This window comes from Coregonus lavaretus (genome assembly GCF_964263955.1).
Source record: "Coregonus lavaretus genome assembly, chromosome: 14".
In the NCBI taxonomy this organism is placed as follows: Eukaryota; Metazoa; Chordata; class Actinopteri; order Salmoniformes; family Salmonidae; genus Coregonus; species Coregonus lavaretus.
In genome coordinates this window covers 19,898,344-19,918,555 of record NC_140001.1, presented here as the reverse complement: position 1 = coordinate 19,918,555, position 20,212 = coordinate 19,898,344, and the positions used below count along the sequence as shown (strand labels likewise).

Genomic DNA, 20,212 nt, shown 5'->3' with positions numbered 1-20,212 from the left:
TTGCTCCATTAGTTCTGTCCTCTGGCCAAACTGACTGCCAAACACCCATGAGACCGGAAGTGACATCAGAGATTACTAGCCTCAGTTCCCATAGCATCCACCTATTAAATTAGGTCACAGCAGGTCACAAAAACCCAGTTAATGTGTGATCAGGTCATGCACGGTGAGGGTGGCATCATCCCCCTGATTCTCAGCTCGGCAGACAGAGAATCTGGAAACCTGAGGTGTCAGGGGAGGAAGTTTGTTTGCCAGGAAAGATAAGAGAGCATAGTAAGTACCCAGAGGATTTGTAACCTATCTTCCATCGCCTGGTGTTACTGATTGTGGCTGATGTATTGGATTAAGGAGGATAAGGAAGCAGATACCAAGGCATTTGTTGATAGTGGTGCATCTATCTTTCACCTCATCAGTTTAATCTTCTATCCTGTTATAGTGAAACAGTTTGTCTGTATTTACTCAGTAGTATACATACACTCTCCAAATCAAGTCCATATCTGATTTATTGTGTAAACATTACCAAGTTGCTCAGTTCGCAGACAATATCCTCTAGTATTGTTCCTATATGAAAGGGTTTAAGTGTCCTCCTTTTTACAAATTCTTACACGAACTGACAGAATGTCCACATGTTTTAATATCTAGGCTTTAGGATACTTGTATACTTGTACAGACATGTTGAGTTGTGCTCTTTGAATACCACTCTGTCAGATCCCCTCCACTGCAGTGACTCACAGATCACTGTAACCAGAAGCTAGACATGCCCATACATGTAATGGATCCCCCTCCCAAAACACATTGGTTCACAAACACAATGATAAAACATCCTGAGTCACCTAGAGGCCTCTTTCGGAGGGTGAACTACTTCATAAATGGGCATCTTGCATAGTCAGCAGAACAGAAGATAATGGACTGACTGCGTCTCCCAGGGCATAGCTGAGAAACACTGTGCCAGAGACTCCTATAAGGATATTCTCTGTCTGCTCTCAGATTATGTGAGAACACGCAAGCCGGCTGCAGACAAGTCAATATTGTCTGGGGAACTCTGCTCCTCCAATGGCTCTACTACCCAGAGTGGTCATCTAGGAATCTCAAGCCCCTGTTGTTGAGTCCCAGCCAGAGCAGTGAAAGCACAGAAGACACCACTGAACACCACGTATTGGGTATACACAACATATGTTCATATTTAAATATGTGTCCAGTCTGTCTGCTCAGTGGATATACATACAGAAGAGCATATATAGTACATGCCGTAAATGTAAACAAAGACATGCAATTTGAGGACAGTCAAAGCTTTCATAAGTTCACTGTTCAAACCCTGTGACACCATGGAAGTGAACTTTGGCCTTTACCCTGTTGGGAATCTGAGGTGGAGGAGCTGTGCTTTCTCTCACCTTAGGGGCTAGACTGATCCATTTGACAGATGGGAGGGAGTTATTGTCAGCAACTTGTCAACCGCAGTAATTTCTCTTCTCATTTCCCTTTTAGAAATATGTTGAGTGCACACTCCTCCTGCTTGATAGCCACGCTTTACAGCGTACTGTAGACAGCCCACACTCCCATTCTCATGCTGTTGGGTATACATCTTATTACCAAACTAGATTAGAGAGCAAGCCCAACATCCATATATTAGAGTTACATTACAGTTTACAAAGTGAAATGCAGGCGGAATGACTGAGAGTTCTGCTGCCTAGTGTTTCTTCCTTGATTGGGTCACATAACTCAGGGTAAGGCCCTCTCATTTTGAGGTCTGGAGCACATTCCACGAATCCTGCTGGGCATTGTTCCCATTATCCCACAACTCCACAACACTAAAGCCTCACAAAGCAGTAGGCTACCAGAGGGAGGGCTGTCTTGACACAATGACAGAATGATTAGGACTTATGTCTGGTTATCGTTCATCTAGAATACGCTAAACTCTTAGAAAAAAAGGGCTATATAGAACCTAAAAGGGTTATTCAGTTGTCCCCATAGGACAGGGATCATCAAATAGATTCAGCCGCGGGCCGATTTTTTCTGGAGCGGATGGTCAGGGGGCCGGAACATAATTACAAAAAATTTGTAGACTGCAAATTGACCGCAAGAAGCCCAAATCTATATAATGTTAGACTAAAACATAATCATTTCAAACCTTGCTTACATTTGTATACGATCACGTGTCTCTCTATTATGCATGGAAATACTTGGGAACAGATTTCTTAAATTAAAATCACTTGGAGCTGATTTCCTGGTGTTTTTACAGTCTTCTATGTCCAACAATGAAATTCCACACACACAAAAAAGTTTTTTTTGCTCAGAAAACTTGGGGGGCCTAATAGGAACCCTGCCATAGGAGAACCCTTTGAAAAACCCTTTTTGGTTCCAGGTAGAACCCTTTTTGGTTCCATGTACAACCCTTTCCACAGAGGGTTCTATATGGAACCCAAAAGGGTTCTACCTGAAACCAAAAAGGGTTCTAACCTGGAACCAAAAAGGGTTATTCTATGTGCACAGCCGAATAACCTTTTTGGAACCCTTTTTTCTAAGAGTCTAGAATACGCTACATTCTCATGTTCTTAGTGCATTAGGAAATCCAATGTGTTTTACAGTAGCAGTGTCAGAGGAAATGTAAACACTTTTGTGATCATGAGAGCACCGCAATGCTTCCTGAAATGCAAATCTGTAAAAGGCCTTGAATTGTACAACTTCAAAAAGCCATGGAGATGCTGTGCCACTGACAGTATTTCTCCTCTCTGTAATTTATGCTTGAGGTAAGAGGTGATGAGCGAAGTCATTTCTTCTGGGTTCTGCAGGGGGATATTTACTGTAATTGTTCCTATGTGTAATGATAACTGCCAGTAAAGTAAGCTACAAGCCCACTCCAAGTCGACAAGGGAAAACACTATCTGACGCACAATTGTTGTTTGTTTACTCTGTGGAGATTTCCAGTTATTGTTGACCTCTCATACTCATTTACATTTACATTTACATCATTTAGCAGACGCTCTTATCCAGAGCGACTTACAAATTGGTGCATTCAACTTATGATAGCCAGTGGGACAACCACTTTTTTTTTTATGGGTGGGGGAGAGGGGGTTAGAAGGATTACTTTATACTATTCCAGGTATTCCTTACAGAGGTAGGGTTTCAAGTGTCTCCGGAAGGTGGTCAGTGACTCCGCTGTCCTGGTGTCGTGGGGGAGCTTGTTCCACCATTGGGATGCCAGAGCAGCGAATAGCTTTAACTGGGCTGAGCGGGAACTGTAGAAGTAGGGGAGCTAGCAGGCCAGAGGTGGATGAACGTAGTGCCCTCATTTGGGTGCAGGGTCTGATCAGAGCCTGAAGGTAAGGAGGTGCCGTTCCCCTCATAGCTCCGTAGGCAAGCACCATGGTCTTGTAGTAGATGCGAGCCTCAACTGGAAGCCAGTGGAGTGTGCGGAGGAGCGGGGTGACATGAGAGAACTTGGGAAGGTTGAACACCAGACGGGCTGCAGCGTTCTGGATAAGTTGTAGGGGTTTAATGGCACAGGCAGGGAGCCCAGCCAACAGCGAGTTGCAGTAATCCAGACGGGAGATGACAAGTGCCTGGATTAGGACCTGTGCCGCTTTCTGTGTAAGGTAGGGTCGTACTCTGCGAATGTTGTAGAGCATGAACCTGCAGGATCGGGTCACCGCTTTGATGTTAGCGGAGAACGACAGGGTGTTGTCCAGGGTCACGCCAAGGTTCTTTGCACTCTGGGAGGAGGACACAATGGAGTTGTCAACCGTGATGGCGAGATCATGGAGCGGGCAGTCCTTCCCCGGGAGGAAGAGCAGCTCCGTCTTGCCGAGGTTCAGCTTGAGGTGGTGATCCGACATCCACACTGATATGTCTGCCAGACATGCAGAGATGCGATTCGCCACCTGGTTATCAGAAGGGGGAAAGGAGAAAAGTAATTGTGTGTCGTCTGCGTAGCAATGATAGGAGAGACCATGTGAGGATATGACAGAGCCAAGTGACTTGGTGTATAGAGAGAATAGGAGAGGGCCTAGAACTGAGCCCTGGGGGACACCAGTGGTGAGAGCACGTGGTGCGGAGACAGCTTCTCGCCACGCCACCTGGTAGGAGCGACCTGTCAGGTAGGACGCAATCCAAGAGTGAGCAGCGCCGGAGATGCCCAACTCGGAGAGGGTGGAGAGGAGGATCTGATGGTTCACAGTATCAAAGGCAGCGGATAGGTCTAGAAGGATAAGAGCAGAGGAGAGAGAGTTAGCTTTAGCAGTGTGGAGAGCCTCCGTGACACAGAGAAGAGCAGTCTCAGTTGAATGACCAGTCTTGAAACCTGACTGGTTTGGATCAAGAAGGTTATTCTGAGAGAGATAGCAGGAGAGTTGGCTAGAGATGGCACGCTCAAGAGTTTTGGAGAGAAAATAAAGAAGGGATACTGGTCAGTAGTTGTTGACATCGGAGGGATCGAGTGTACATTTTTTGAGGAGGGGTGCAACTCTCGCTCTCTTGAAGACGGAAGGGACATGGCCAGCGGTCAAGGATGAGTTGATGAGCGTGGTGAGGTAAGGGAGAAGGTCTCCGGAAATGGTCTGGAGAAGAGAGGAGGGGATAGGGTCAAGCAGGCAGGTTGTTGGGCGGCCGGCCGTCACAAGTCGCAAGATTTCATCTGGAGAGAGAGGGGAGAAAGAAGTCAAAGCATAGGGTAGGGCAGTGTGAGCAGGACCAGTGGTGTCATTTGACTTAATAAATGAGGATCGGATGTCGTCAACCTTCTTTTCAAAATGGTTGACAAAGTCATCCACAGAGAGGGAGGAGGGAGGGGGAGGAGGAGGAGGATTCAGCAGGGAGGAGAAGGTGGCAAAGAGCTTCCTAGGGTTAGAGGCAGAGGCTTGAAATTTAGAGTGGTAGAAAGTGGCTTTAGCAGCGGAAACAGAGGAAGAGAATGTAGAGAGGAGGGAGTGAAAAGATGACAGGTCTGCAGGGAGTCTAGTTTTCCTCCATTTCCGCTCGGCTGCCCGGAGCCCTCTTCTGTGAGCTCGCAATGAGTCGTCAAGCCACGGAGCAGAAGGGGAGGACCGAGCCGGCCGGGAGGATAGGGGACATAGAGAGTCAAAAGATGCAGACAGGGAGGAGAGGAGGGTTGAGGAGGCAGAATCAGGAGATCAGAGGGAGAAGGATTTAGCAGAGGGAAGAGATGATAGGATGGAAGAGGAGAGTGTAGCGGGAGAGAGAGAGCGAAGGTTGCGACGGCACATTACCATCTGAGTAGGGGCAGAGTGAGTAGTGTTGGAGGAGAGCGAGAGAGAAAAGGATACAAAGTAGTGGTCGGAGACTTGGAGGGGAGTTGCAGTGAGATTAGTAGAAGAACAGCATCTAGTAAAGATGAGGTCAAGCGTATTGCCTGCCTTGTGAGTAGGGGGGGACGGTGAGAGGGTGAGGTCAAAAGAGGAAAGGAGTGGAAAGAAGGAGGCAGAGAGAAATGAGTCAAATGCAGACGTATGGAGGTTAAAGTCACCCAGAACTGTGAGGGGTGAGCCATCCTCAGGAAAGGAACTGATCAAGGCATCAAGCTCATTGATGAACTCTCCAAGGGAACCTGGAGGGCGATAAATAACAAGGATGTTAAGCTTGAATGGGCTAGTGACTGGGAGAGATGAGGATTCCTATGCCACTGCCGCGCTGACCAGATGCTCTCGGGGTATGCGAGAACACATGGTCAGACGAGGAAAGAGCAGTAGGAGTAGCAGTGTTTTCTGTGGTAATCCATGTTTCCATCAGCGCCAAAAAGTCGAGGGACTGGAGGGTAGCATAGGCTGAGATTAACTGCCTTGTTGGCCGCAGAACGGCAGTTCTAGAGGCTGCCAGACACCTGGAACTCCACGTGGGTCGTGCGCGCAGGGACCACCAGATTAGAGTGGCAACAGCCACGTGGTGTGAAGCGTTTGTATGGCCTGTGCAGAGAGGAGAGAACAGGGATAGACAGACACATAGTTGACAGGCTACAGAAAAAGACTACAATAATGCAAAGGAGATCGGAATAAAATGAACTAAACATCTGGGAAAGCGAGAGAGCGGGGCCTCCCTCACTTACGTTTCACTGAAACCCTCAAATATAACTCTCCCAACATCCACTTTAGAAATTATAATTGTTGTAAACTACAGCAGTTCTATGTTTTCTAGGAATAGACTCTAACTTAGTTTATTCAGCTAGCTAATTTGGTACAGTATTCTTCCAAGAAAACCGTCCAGGGCACCGAATCCTATAACGCCATAGCCAACTAGCATGCCAGCCTCCAATAACACGGTTTAGCACCAATACTCAGTTACAACAAACCACCGGTGTGTTAACACGCCAAGCAGATCATTCATGTCCGTGTCTAACGTTGTGTAAAGTTTTGGGTTAGTTTTGACAGTTTGAGTGAGTACGTCGTCAACTTATTCAGCCAGTTAGTTAGCTAGAATAGTTAGCATACTAGCTAGCCATTGCTCTCTGCCAACAAACCAACCCCTCCTCCCACGGCACGAACACACAGAGATACTAGCAATCATGTTAAAGGGAAACTTCAAAAATGTTCAACTTCATATTCATAATCTCCAGCACCACCCCAATATCAACATATGTGAAAATGGTGCGTTTCTATGTTTTGTAGTAAAAATATAGAGGAAGATACGTTTTTCCAATGACATCATCGGTGTGCATCGTGTGATTTTGACCAATTGTGAGTAGGCATTGCCTACTAATTGCCTACTAATTGTCTACAAATCTTTCTCTATCTTTTTTACTACAAAACATAGAAACGCACCATTTTCACATACGTTGATGTTAGGGTGGTCCTGGAGATGATGAATGTGAAGTAGAAAAATTGTGAAATTTCCCTTTAAGGCAATGCCAATGCATGCATGGATTCCAAAAAAGTGCAATGCATTGGGATACATATCTGCACCAAATCTATTGTTCTCTAATGCTTTTTAATTAAAGATGTTCATCCAAATAAGTGACAATTTTGTAAACATGTTTTCTAATAAATGTTGGTCATGATCCTGCTGTTTCAAAGGGATGACTCCAGAGGTCTGATCTCCACGACCTAAAGAAGAGAGGAAGAGTGGCCCATCCTCAGGACACACTCAAAGACACAGCCTTAGACAGAGGAGACCCTGTAAGAGCAGGACTGGTAACACTAACCGCCCCCTCTGTGGTGTTCCTGACTACCCCACGCTGAAGGATGTAATCTACAGGGGGAGACACAGGCAGAAACGCTTTGTCCTGTTTGGGGGGCGCTTGGAGAAAACTGACCTCACCTACAAGTAAGGATAATAATAATGATGATATTATTATTATTATTATTATTATTATTATTATTATTATTATTATTATTATTATTATTATAGTATAACCACACTCTTGTACAGCTTAGAGATGGACTTGGACCCAACAAAGTAAATATAATTGTTATCATGTTTTGGTGCATATTTGCCAGTACTGGAGGGAAAGGTACAGTATGTTCAGAACCCAGTGTTACTCTATCCATCATTAGTCTCCTGTTTTGGTCATACAGTAGCTCTCATATTCTAACTCAACAAGGTAAACAGAAGGTGCTATCTCATTACATGTTTGCCTTAAAAACAACGTGTCTCTGAAAAGGAGGAACCTATTATGTTATTACTCCTTCTGAGACTGCATGGATTGTCTGGGCTGGGCTGTCTGTCGACTGGCTGCTGCCTCTCTGTCTGTGTCCTCTGGTTCCTCTCATTGTGGCTGTTCTTTATCATAATGCAATGGAATCTAAGGAGCCGCTCAGAGAGAGGAGAGGGGAAGCCATGATGGGCTAATGAGACTTTACAGATGAAGTAAATGGGAAGGAACATGACTATGATACACTGTTATCATACAGAGCCTGATGGTCTATGTAACAGCACACCTCTCTGTTGATTTGATGGTTAGATATCCGATGAGCGGGAGGTTATAGGAATGCAACAAGGCCGGTGGTCTCTGGTGTGTTTCTACAGGCTACAGACTATGCTCTGTGTGTGCGTGCGGGCGTGAAGTTTACGGTCTCTGATTTATATCTGTACATCTTCCTTCCTCAGAGTGGTTTGTTTCCCCTGGCAGATGAGTGAAGACAAAGTGCAGCGTGTCCTGCTGGAAGCACTGAGAGTGTGGAGTGAGGTCACACCCCTCACATTCATGAGGTCAGCAGTAGAAAGACTGACATTGTCATCGACTTCACCAGGTACGCATGTGTGTACATTATGTGTATTCAAATGTCAGATTTTAAGTTACTGGTCTGCCAGCGCTTTCCTGATATGGATCTCTACTGTAGATACTGGCATGGAGATAACCTGCCCTTTGACGGCCCTGGGGACATTCTAGCCCATGCCTTCTTCCCCAAGACCCACAGGGAGGGCGAAATCCATTTTGACTATGATGAGGCGTGGTCCCTTGGCAACTATATGGGTGAGTGTTTTCTTGGCAGGGAACATGCAGGAAATATGGAGAGTTGATTTACATAGAGCTTTATGTAAAATGAGTAAAGTCAGGAAGTATTTCTACGGTTGTAGTGTATATCCCTGGAGGTGTGACCCTCTCCCTGACTCTAATGCAGGCACAGACCTTCTCCAAGTGGCTGCTCATGAGTTCAGGCATGTTCTTGGCCTCCAGCACCCCAGGAACCGGGCGCAGTGATGTCCCTCTATTACAGCTTCTCCTATCCCCTGGAGCTGAGCGAGGATGACAAGTTGGGGATCCAATACCTGTATGGCCTTCGTCCACATGTCCAGCCCCCATCTCCACCCCCACCACTGCCACAAATCACCACAGAGTCCAATGAGATCATTAGTAGTATTGTGAGTGTTAATCTCGCCATATTTTTCTTTGGAGGTGCTACACAGGCAAATAATCACAATATAAGACATACAATACAACTGAGATACTAGCCACACAAGAATAAAGCAAAAAGGGTTTCAGAAGGGTTCTTCGGCTGCCACCAGAGGAGAACCCTTTTTGGTTCCAGGTATAATTATTTTGGGTTCCATGTAGAACCCTCTGTGGAAAGGATTATATATGGAAACCAAAAGGGTTCTACCTGGAAATAAAAAGGGTTCTTCAAAGGGTTCTCCTATGGGGACAGCCGAAGAACCCTTGTTGGTTCTAGATAGCACCGTTTTTTCTGTAGTGGTCCTCTTTCTGTCTCCAGCCTGACGCCTGCCAGACAGACTTCGATGCTGTGTCTATGATTCGCGGAGAGCTGTTTTTCTTTATGTCACGCTATGGGTGGCGCATTCGGGAGGGGCGGCTGGAGGCAGGCTACCCCGCCCTGGTGTCCCGCCATTGGAGGGGGATTCCAGAGAGCATTGATGCTGCCTTTGAAGACCAATCAGGGAATATCTGGTTCTTTCAAGGTGGGTGACAGAGATATTGGCCGTCTGTGCTGTGGTTAGTTATGTCTTTTGTGTATAGGATTAGATAAGCCCCAAGTTGAATACAGACAGGTTAATATACATGTAGGCAGACAAGCAGTTAGCCAGAAAAGTGTCCTTCCACAACCTTCCACAACCTTAAGTAGGGCATGTCTCTCTCTCTCTCTCTCTCTCTCTCTCTCTCTCTCTCTCTCTCTCTCTCTCTCTCTCTCTCTCGCTCTCTATTGCAGGTCAAAGCTACTTGGTGTTTGATGCAGAGAGACAGATCACAGGGCCAGACTCTGTGCAGAGCCTCGGCCTGTCAGTCTCCCCACATCCAGGCAGCTCTGCGCTGGGGCCAGGACAGCAACTACAACACCTACTTATGCAAGTCAGGCAGCTACTGGAGATTTAGCCCCAAGGAGAACCGTGTCGACTCGATCTACCCTCGCAACATGCAGGACTGGCATGGCATCCCCAGTGATGTAGACGCAGCCTTCAAGGACCAATATGGTAATATTATGAGTGAATCACCTAATCACCTCAATTTGGGAGTGAGTCCGACATTGAAATGTTAGATCATAGGATAATTATTGGATTGTATTGATGAATTGATTTTTTCCCATTGACAGGATATGCCCACTTTATCAGTGGGAGGCAGTACTGGAAGTTTGATCCTGTGGAGATGAATTCACTACAGGGGTATCCTCGCTATATTCGCATGGACTTCTTTGGTTGCAGAAATGTATGAATAATCATTGTGATTGTCACGATCGCTGGAGGAAGTGGACCAATGCGCAGCGTGATGAGTGAACATACTTATTTATTTCACCACACGAAACAAAACAACAAACGATACGAAACGTGAAGTCCTTGGTTACAATACAAACCATACGGAACAAGATCCCACAACACACTGTGGAAAACAGGCTGCCTAAGTATGGTTCCCAATCAGAGACAACAATCAACAGCTGATACACGTTGCCTCTGATTGAGAACCACACCGGCCAACATAGAAACAAATGAACTAGAAAATCACCCTAGCACACAAAACACATAGAAACAACACACCCTGGCTCAACATAACAGAGTCCCAGAGCCAGGGCGTGACAGTGATAATGCTCTCAAGATCAAATTTAAGTCCAAGTTAAGTCCAACCATGTTCTCGTCCTTATGGTCCTTTCAAATACAACATTGTAATGTTGTGCATTTTGGGTAACAAGACCATTTTGGGTAACAAGACCATTTTGGGTAACAAGACCATTTTGGGGAACAAGACCATTTTGGAGAACAAGACCATTTTGGGGAACAAGACCATTTTGGGGAACAAGACCATTTTGGAGAACAATACCATTTTGGGGAACAAGACCATTTTGGGTAACAAGACCATTTTGGGGAACAAGACCATTTTGGAGAATTAGACCATTTTGGGGAACAAGACCATTTTGGGGAACAAGACCATTTTGGGGAACAAGACCAGAGGCCTCTTTATCGTCATCCAAATGTTGAAGAAACTAACTATTTAGAGGGAGACTTTATTACTTTACTTGAGTGATTTCCACAAAATGTTTTTGTTTACTCATTATCTTAACACTGAATGGACTAGATCATTTTTTCTTCTCAGGAAAACAAAATTCAAATGTTTCCTCAGAGTTTGGACTTCATGTGCAGCTATATAGTTGTATTTATTTGTTGCTGGGTTGGGTTTTACTCTCTGGTGCTATCTAGAACCTAAAAGGGTTCTTCGGCTGTCCCCATAGGAGAACCCTTTGAAGAACCCTTGTTAGTTCTAGGTAGAACCCTTTTGGTTCCAAGTATAACTGTTTTGGGTTCCATGTAGAACCCTTTGCACAGAGCGTTTTTACTTGGAACCAAAAAGGGTTATCCTATGGGGACAGCCAAAGAACCCTTTTGGAACCCTTTTTTCCAAGAGTGTATGGTCAGAAGAGGTGTTGGTAAAGAGAAGGGGCTGAGAGGACAGTGCCATCTGCAGGTTATTAACTGTATTATGATGTCTAATTTACTCCAGAGATGTTGCAGTTAGTTTTGTTCTTAAAGGGAAATATGTCTAAGGCACTGCAATTTTCTATGAAGTATTTTTTTCTTTTTCTTTTTACCAATTAAGGTGCTAAATCTAGAAATCACTGACCATCAGGGACACTTTTGTCTCAAAAGTTATGAACACTTACTCACAATCTTACTTGTATGACATCAAGTACGCTATCACGGTCACATTTATGTTCTCTCTAAGATATCTGTACTTAATTCAATAATGTTCCATCCATAGTGCTCTCAGTCAGTCCAAAGGGATGGAATGTTCCATCCTTGGTGCTGCATGATGTGAATCTCAGCCATGAGGATAAGTTACTTTTTGGAGGGCCATTCCCTGCAGTTTGTAAGTGCAGGACACTGATATGTTTGTTCTTCTTAGCCAGGAAGCAGCCTGAGATCCTCTGGTAGGGCACTATTGACCATTCCAAAGTCTACTGTAGGTTGAAAACAAAAGAAGACTGGGCATTTTCCATTAGAGCCCCTAGCCTTTGGAATGGCCTGCCAGAGGAGATCAGGCTGCAGATTCAGTGCCTCTTTTTAAATCCCTGCTGAAGACACACTTTTATAAAGATGCTTTTAATGTATGATTTAAATGTATGATTTAAATTAGCTATCCTTTCTCCTGTCTTTGTTTATTTGTTAGTACTTTTATTGTATTATTTTATGATGTGAAGCACTTTGTTACCTGTATTGAAAGTGCTGTACAAAGAAAGTTATTATTATTATATCTGCTTTACTGTAAAATATGTATTTGTGATATTTTAGTCATTGTGTTTGACAGCCAATAGCTGCAGGCTGGCAGTGGCAGATCTCTTCTAACGTTTTGGGTGTTGACTATAGAGCTCAGAATCATTTCAAGACATACTTGTCCTTTAATTAAAATAGCCATTATCTGTTCTAATTACATATCTTTATGTTTTAACATGTTTTTCTACTCAAATGTCACATTTACTATGTAAACACAAATATATTAATGATGTACTGTGTTTTGGTACAAATAAAATATTTAAGCTTGTCCATTTTTGTGAATATAGATAAATAAATAGATGGAAAGATAGATAGTCTGATTGGCCAATATAAGTAGGGGCGTGCCATGACTATTATTATGTCTCTTTCGTGTTGCTCTGTTAAAGGTACATCGCTGTTGCACCCGGACTTATGGATCAACAAATGTATCAAGCGTCATAGGCGAAAACGAGTATCTTCTGACCATGGCTCACAGCTTCACTCAGGAATATTTCCAGATTCCTTCCGTTACCAGAGCTTACACTACAGCTTGCGTTTTGACTACAGCAGCGGTGGTAAGCGACTGACGAGTAGCATCTATTTTGCAGCAGGCTTGCAGTTAACAACGCAGACCGTGCACAGGATGTTTTGGAGTAATTGGTTAGAGAAATAATATACAGATACTCAAAGATGGGATAAAACAAATCAAGGGACATAACACATTTTCACCATACGTTATTTAAAGGTATACCATATTGAAACAGTGTAACTTCTGATGATGAGGAATTCATACATTCAATGTATTACCTTTCTTTGGGTTTGTAGCAACTGGAGGTAATCACCCCATTTCAGCTTTATTTCAACCCAGACCTGATCATTAGAAGATACCAGGTAAGAGGAAACGTCTGTTAATAAACACAATGTATTCCTCATACTTAATGGGATAGTTCACACAAATTACAAAATGATACATTGGTTTCCTTACCCTGTAAAAAGTCTACACTCTTAGAAAAAAAGGTGCTATCTAGATCCTAAAAGTGTTCTTCGGCTGTCCCCATAGGATAACCCTTTGAAGAACCCTTTTTGGTTCCAGGTACAACCCTTTTAGTTCCAGGTAGAACCCTATTGGGTTCCATGTATAAATCCCTTTCCACAGAGGGTTCGACATGGAACCCAAAAGGGTTCTACCTGGAACAAAAAAGTTGAACCAAAAAGGGTTCTCTTATGGAGACAGCCGAAGAACCCTTTTGGTACCCTTTTTTCTAAGAGTGTATGGACAAGGTATGACAGCAATCTGTGTTTCCCTGTCGTAACTTGTCCATAGACTGCTTACAGGATAAGGAAACCAATGTGTACTTTGGTAATTTGGGTGAACTATCCCTTTAATATTACTTGTGTTTTCCCTCTCTGTTTTGCAGATATGGCGTCTGATCACCAACTTCCTCTTTTTCGGCTCACTTGGATTCAGTTTTTTGTTCAACATCATCTTTCTGTATCTTTCATCTGGACATTTCCATGAGCAAGAACAACTAAAACTAGATTATTTGTTTTTACAGGGCAGTGTTTATTTGGAGTTATTGCGGTTCCTTTCCTTTACCAGACAAACAGGTATCGGTATTGCCGCATGCTGGAGGAAGGGTCTTTCCGAGGCCGCACTGCAGATTTCGTATATATGTTCCTGTTTGGGGGTGTCCTCATGACTGTATCCTTTACATTAGAACTGACACAATGTATCCAATGCACCCAGGTATTGAAGTAAAAAAAGGCATCCAGCAGTTCCCTGTTCTGTCACAGCTGTAGCCATACTGTGCATTCCTGAAGAATAATATATTGTAGTCTCCAGTTGTTTTTCCAGTTAATAACCTCCTTCTATTGTGCAATGGTCTAGGTACAATTTTATGAGTATGTTTTTGAATTGTGATAGGCAGCAAAACATTTTATGGGTTGCCATGTGTTTTGAGCAAAGACAAATGACATGTTTATACACCTGGTATAATCTCAGGTTGGCATATTGCAGGTGTATCTTATGTTTATACTGGTGTCTTTAACTTGAAGGTCTACACAGCTGTTTGGCCTATTTGCCAACCTATTCTTCCTGGGCCAGGCATTCACCATCATGCTGGTGTATGTGTGGAGTAGAAGGAATCCTTACATACGCATGAACTTCTTCGGCCTTCTGAACTTCCAGGCACCATTTCTGCCCTGGGTGCTCATGGGATTCTCATTGCTGCTTGGCAATTCCATTGTTGTTGACCTTCTAGGTACAGTATGTTATCCGTCTCACAAATACCCTGATATGGTAGTGAGGAACAATATAGGTTTTCCCCTACTTTAACCAAGCTGGCAGTCTACAGTGTTTATCTCTAGTATCTACAGAGCATAGCCTAAAATGTGTCCAGACAAACAATAATGATGTGTCCCCCTGGACATTATGTGTTGTCAGTTCCTTTATGTTTAACAGTCATTGCCTGGCCTATTTATTTTGTGATGTCATTAACTGTAAATGCTACTGGTTTGCTCCTCCACCTCAGGGATCGGAGTAGGACACATCTACTACTTTCTGGAGGATGTGTTTCCAAACCAGCCTGGAGGCAGGAAGCTGCTGATGACACCAGAACTTTTGTGAGTATCAGTATCACTAGTGTTGTTGACTAGTGACTCTGCCCTTTTCTCAAGTTTAATTTTGGCTCTGGCCCTTCAGAGAGTACCCCTCAAAGTGTCTGATGTTACAAAGCAATGTCAGTTGACGCACATTGCACACTTGTTTGTTGTTGTTGCAGTCGAACCATGTTTGACACCCCAGAGGAAGACGCTGGCTACTTCCCTCTCCCTGAGGGGCAGGCTGGAGAGTTCTGGCAGGACCAAGGTGGAGACGGAGGGGAGCCCAATGACCAGAGGCAGTAGCATGGGGACCATCTAACCCCATATAAACCCAAGATATACTCCCAGCCCCACCGAAGAAACCAGGAGCCATCCAGCTGTGGATAGAGAGGGTTTACTCCTCAGAGGGATGTGGATGAAGAGCGCAGGAACGTACCATCTGTACAGTTCAGTGTGTCCACTGGGAGCCACTGTAGTGAGTTTTCATGTTGCAGACTTCTCTTTCACAGAGTGTTGTAACTACAAATATCTAATGCAATCATAGGCCAATGAGCATCGCAACCTTTCCATCACCACATGCATTTCAGGCTGTGGTACTACTGGCACACAACCATTTGCCATTTCAAACAGCATAACACCTTTTAAATACAGGTGCAAACTAAATTCTTGCCTCGTCTTTGTTATGGACCTGCTGCTCGACTCATTCATAAATCTGCCGACTATCTGGAATCCTGTTACCCAGGGAACCTGCACCGTCTGCACTTTCCAACTGTTGCCTTTGTGGGTGAAGCACTGCTGCCAAATAGAAATCACTTAGCCCACCACCACCAACTGGGTTGTGCCAGGTGTTGTATGCGTGAACAAAGCATGCATAAAAGCCCAACAACTATGTAATAAGGCGGCAAACTTATTTTTACTCCCTAAATTAGTTTGATAACCTTTCATTTAATTGTATGGTCACTATGATTTAATGCAATTTACAAAGACATAACACTTACCAAAAGCAATCAAGATCATTTTACTTGTATTTTTGTAAGAATTATTCAAATGTACAAAAAGACAACAAATACAACATAACAGAATATATTGTCTGAGTTTTCCTGTGTTTTTCACTCCTCTGTGGGTGGGTAGAAGAGTCAGTGGTCAAAGTGGGAACAGGTTCACCACACAGGGGAAGGGGGAGGGAGGGAGCACATTATAGGGAGTGTTTGTGGTGGAGCTTTGCTCAAATAAACACATTGTGGGGGTGGAGGGGATGCAGGCTGAGTAGAGAGCTGAGGTGACCAGTGAAGAAGAGGACCTGCTCTGGTAAACAGGCTGAAGGAATGCCTGTGTTAATGCTGTTAGCATAACAAGTCCCAACACTCTCGTACTTCATCAAATGGTCTACTGTCGGTCTTGTTGAAGGAGCAGGACATTCCGCTTGCATCAACTACCACGTGTTTGCCAGTCGTCTCATGCGCCTGTAATGCAAATGTACATGGAGAGTCAATATCATTAACTGTAACATTGTTAACACAAGAAACACATTTTATTGAATGACCAGAAGCTGGGTGGATAGTTACTTTTACCATACTTTGAAACAGGCAGCCCAATTCTGATCTTTTGTTCACTAATTGGTCTCTTGACCAATCAGATCAGCGCTGAAAAACAGCTGATCTGATTGGTCGAAAGACCATAGTGAAAAAAATAATAATAATTGGGCTGCCTGTGTGAAAGCAGGCTTTGGGTAAGATAGACGGGTTTGCTGACAACTTCACAAAAACAATGCGCACGCTTCAATGGGGCAGAAATCTGTGTGTTGTTGTGATTCTGGTTGGCCAGATAGCTAGCAACAATGACAAGAAGCTGCCATGTGGGGAAAATTGGTGGTTCGTTTCAGCTAGTTTTAGCTTGTTCTTGATACCATGTCTTGTTTTGACTGGATGTTATGGTTAAAATTTGCTAGAGCTAACCAACAACTGTTTTGCCCCATAGTTGCGTCTGTTTTGCCCCATAGTTGCGCAGGCATCGGTTTTGTTGCTAAACAACCAACCCATCTATAGATCATGAGGTATATTTTTAGGACAGTAGTCCGAGGCACCACCCACCGAGTGTTTCTATCCTGGTCCCTGATCTTCTTCTCCATCTCTGCGTCTGTCAGTGTCTCCAGCAGGGGGCACCACTGGTCAGCTTCACCTGTGTTCCGGATGGCTATCTCAACCGTGGGCAGCGGGTTCTCACTGCACAGAAACAAAGAGCCACAACAAATGACTTGCACAACCATGAGACACAGCCAAACAGGAAAATAGCATGTTGCTGAAAGGGATATTTTAGGATAGGAGCCCAACAGAGGCAGAGGTCAGTGATACTGTCTTTGGAGTTACTTTTCACCCAATTCATACATTGCTTCACAAACAGACTCTACAAAGTCAAGAACGTCTATTACATTTCACCCAAATACAAAAACTATTGGGAGACAGATCAGTCCTCTGTTACCAGCTCAGCTTTGAGTATTTGCTATACATATGTTAGAGACCCGTTCCCGAGGACAACCTGACCCGTTCCGTATAGACCCAGTCGGATCCAGACCCGGTCCGAGTGAGGTAAGCAGCATAAAAGCCAATTTTTAAGCTACTTTATTATCCGTAGCTGAGCGATTAGATACCTCCTAACTTATTTTGCCACACACGGAGGCTCTATGGCTCTATGACTGTAGTGCTGCTTTGATGACTTATGATTGTCGGACAACAAGGTACACGCCACTCGTGAAAAGCAAGAGCAGAAACATAAATATCATTTTCTCTCTTTCTTTACTGCAGCAGTTGCGTTCAGGTCTGTACGGGTCTTTAAGGGGAAATCTATTATAATTACACATACCTGAGACCCGTGACAATCATATCAGATCGGACCCAGACCTGTGAGAGAATTTAGAATTCTGGACCCGGACCCGTGAAGACCATCAATCTGTATATATTACCTGAAAGCGTATGTCCTCTGGTGCCAACTAAGTTGTCCTCGGATGCTGTAAGCGATGGTGGTGACAAACTCTCCCCCTAGACCCAGCTCCGAGCACAGTTTCAAGGCAAACTTCTCTGGGGAGTTCTCCCTTTCCGACATATCCCACTCAAACTGGTCCACCAGTGAGATGTTTCCAACGTGGATGTTTAGCTTATGGTGAAGATAAGAAATCATGTTTGATCTATCAGTTAAAGGTCCATTATGTGATTTCAGATAGAAATAAGAGTTATAGATCTGTCATTCTCATTGAAAGGAAGTCTCATACGTGGTATGACCTTTGTGTGATATTTCTATGATTTCCCTCCGTAAGTTTTGTATTAGCTCCTTTTTCTTTCGTTTTTTTTTTTACATCAGGTTCAAACGGATGAAAATACAATATTTTCAGTTATTCAAAATATATTTCACAGCAGTTTAAAATTAAATCAGGAAATGGTGGAGCTATTTCTACAAATTGCGCCTTTAATTATAAGACACAGTCTACGTTTCCTAACTCTGGTCTCACCACATCGTTGCACACACAGTAAGTTGACATAACAATCTTGGTTGTACCTTGACGATGACCCTCTGGTCAGTCTGTTCATCCAGGATGCTATCTGTGGGATAGGACTCTATCTGCTGGCGGATGGCTGAAGCGATGGCCGGGACGAAGGCCAGGGGGTTCAGGTCCAGGTCGTCACACAGGATCTCCGCAAACATTTCAGGAGTCATGAGCTTCTCTGAGGAACAACAGCATGTATAACATGAGGACTTGAACTAGGACTGAGAAAAAAAGGTGGTTGGACAGAAGATGACAAGAATGTTGTCATGTTGAAATAACTGTTCTAGAAAAGTATGAGATATAAAGGGATTCAAATACCATCGTTATGGACACCAGTTTTAGACTGTGAAAGCTACAATGCAATCCTACCGTTCATATTCCAGGTGAAAGCATCCCTGAGCTTCTGCCCCTCTATCTCCATGTCCAGTCGGATTGGAACCAGAACCTCAGACTGGGTGGCGTTCTCATGGATCACTGCAGGATCATGGTCATCAAAGCTGTGCATGGGAGAGAGAACAGCCACACATTGGAAAGATTGTTTCAAACAGTTTTGTTTACATTATGATTGACTATGATAGGCCTTTACATCAGAGTTAATCTGTTCTGACAGCGGTTTAGGTTTTTATCAGGCTCACCAGAGAGGGAAGGTCCTCTTCTTGTCTCGGCCTAAGCGGCTGCGGTTGATAGTGGTGGAGCAGGGGACAGCGTCCAGGTGATGAGAGCTGTTGGGCAGTGTGGGGACCCACTGACTATTCCTCTTACCCTTCTGCTCCCTGTTGGCAAGGCCAGACACAGTGACAAGTGAAGACAATATATGAAACAAGACTTATTGACTACAATACCTGGACCATCAAGGGCCAGGCAAAACATTTATGAGAGAATGCATAATGATGATGACAATACCTGAGGTAGGCTGGGGGCTCTGTGCTGATGGAGATAGCTTTGTACTTCTCGTCGTTTCCTTCAAAGATCTCCTCTACCTCTGATGCCTTCAGAAGGGTCACACTGGTAGCTAAGGTTGTGTAACCATGATCTGATAGCAGTGAAGAAAGGGCTTAGCAATTAACCACATTACAAGAGTAGGCCTTCGTTATCCCATATTATCGTTTCATGATCATTAACTAATTAGTTACTAACCGTGTGATGATTCCACTATTTTCTTCCGCTCCTCCACTGATGCCAGTTTCCTCCATAGTGATGGATATCTCTTATACAAGGAACCTCTGAACATACGCAGGTAATTTCCTACCTAAAAGCAAAAACGTCAAATTGAGAAAACGTAAGCGCTTGCTAGCTAACGAGGGCAGCATCTGTTACTGTTGTGTTATCGACTAGCTAGCTACTGTTGCTGCTATCTCTCGCCTCCGCTAGCTGCTAACGCGCCGGTAATTATCAAGCAAACGCACCAAACTGTCGTTACTAACGTTGGTTATACTATAGCTAAATTACACTAAATGACTCATCTTAAAATATACTATAACCAAATAAAATACTAACCTCTGACCCAATCATATAATAATCCCCATCTTCTTCAAGCTGGAATTTGACAGGTTTTTGTCCAAATGTCTTACTAAGCGCCATATTGGAAATGTAACAACAAAGATCAGCGCTGATGAGCATGCGCATTGTGTAAAACACTAACGGGCGCTGCGAAATGACGTCAGTATCATGGGTTCCTTTTCTAACTTCTTTGCTTGTCTCCTTTCCTTCATGACCAGTCTGGAGCGCCAGAGAGAACATAACGAATTCCGTAGTCCAGTAGTGATAAGAGACTGTAGCCTATTATGTTCATCATCTTTGATGCTTTCCTGTGAATATTCTTCTATTGCTTTCATTTATTGTGTAGGCTGTATGAGAGCTTCAAACTGTTGATCCGTTTATACCAGGGGTGAGCGTTACTAGCTATCACATCTGCCAAGGAAGGAGCCATCTCCTCAC

The 20,212-nt window shown here is 44.0% G+C and overlaps 2 protein-coding genes and 1 pseudogene across 3 annotated transcripts; 2 read left to right on the top strand and 1 right to left on the bottom strand.

The window, feature by feature from the left end:
- Nucleotides 1-7,022: 7,022 nt before the first annotated feature.
- On the top strand, nucleotides 7,023-12,426 carry LOC311140998 (stromelysin-3-like; annotated as a pseudogene). The gene is made up of 7 exons (XR_014615513.1): nucleotides 7,023-7,266; nucleotides 8,050-8,192; nucleotides 8,283-8,416; nucleotides 8,565-8,805; nucleotides 9,156-9,360; nucleotides 9,609-9,870; nucleotides 9,990-12,426. The product of XR_014615513.1 is annotated as a stromelysin-3-like (transcript).
- A 126-nt stretch (nucleotides 12,427-12,552) lies between these two features.
- derl3 (derlin 3) lies at nucleotides 12,553-15,639 on the top strand. Its single transcript, XM_084177439.1, has 7 exons — nucleotides 12,553-12,710; nucleotides 12,961-13,026; nucleotides 13,554-13,627; nucleotides 13,744-13,837; nucleotides 14,201-14,396; nucleotides 14,667-14,757; nucleotides 14,916-15,639. The coding sequence occupies exons 1-7, from the start codon at nucleotides 12,621-12,623 to the stop codon at nucleotides 15,037-15,039; spliced, it is 735 nt and encodes a 244-aa protein (XP_084033565.1). The 5' UTR covers nucleotides 12,553-12,620; the 3' UTR covers nucleotides 15,040-15,639.
- A 95-nt stretch (nucleotides 15,640-15,734) lies between these two features.
- LOC311141925 (SWI/SNF-related matrix-associated actin-dependent regulator of chromatin subfamily B member 1) lies at nucleotides 15,735-19,900 on the bottom strand (the record flags this gene model as incomplete). Its single annotated transcript, XM_084177438.1, has 9 exons — nucleotides 15,735-16,199; nucleotides 16,827-16,958; nucleotides 17,696-17,886; nucleotides 18,286-18,452; nucleotides 18,644-18,771; nucleotides 18,910-19,047; nucleotides 19,178-19,307; nucleotides 19,412-19,523; nucleotides 19,772-19,900. The coding sequence occupies 9 exons, from the start codon at nucleotides 19,898-19,900 to the stop codon at nucleotides 16,169-16,171; spliced, it is 1,158 nt and encodes a 385-aa protein (XP_084033564.1). The 3' UTR covers nucleotides 15,735-16,168.
- Nucleotides 19,901-20,212: the final 312 nt, after the last annotated feature.

Bases quoted from the DNA above. Each gene is read 5' to 3' on its own strand.
- derl3 (XM_084177439.1), top strand. From the start codon at position 12,621: ATGGCTCACAGCTTCACTCAGGAATATTTCCAGATTCCTTCCGTTACC. The intron at 12,711-12,960 runs GTAAGCGACTGA...TTGGGTTTGTAG, and splicing joins TTTTGACTACAGCAGCGGTG to CAACTGGAGGTAATCACCCC. The intron at 13,027-13,553 runs GTAAGAGGAAAC...TCTGTTTTGCAG, and splicing joins TGATCATTAGAAGATACCAG to ATATGGCGTCTGATCACCAA.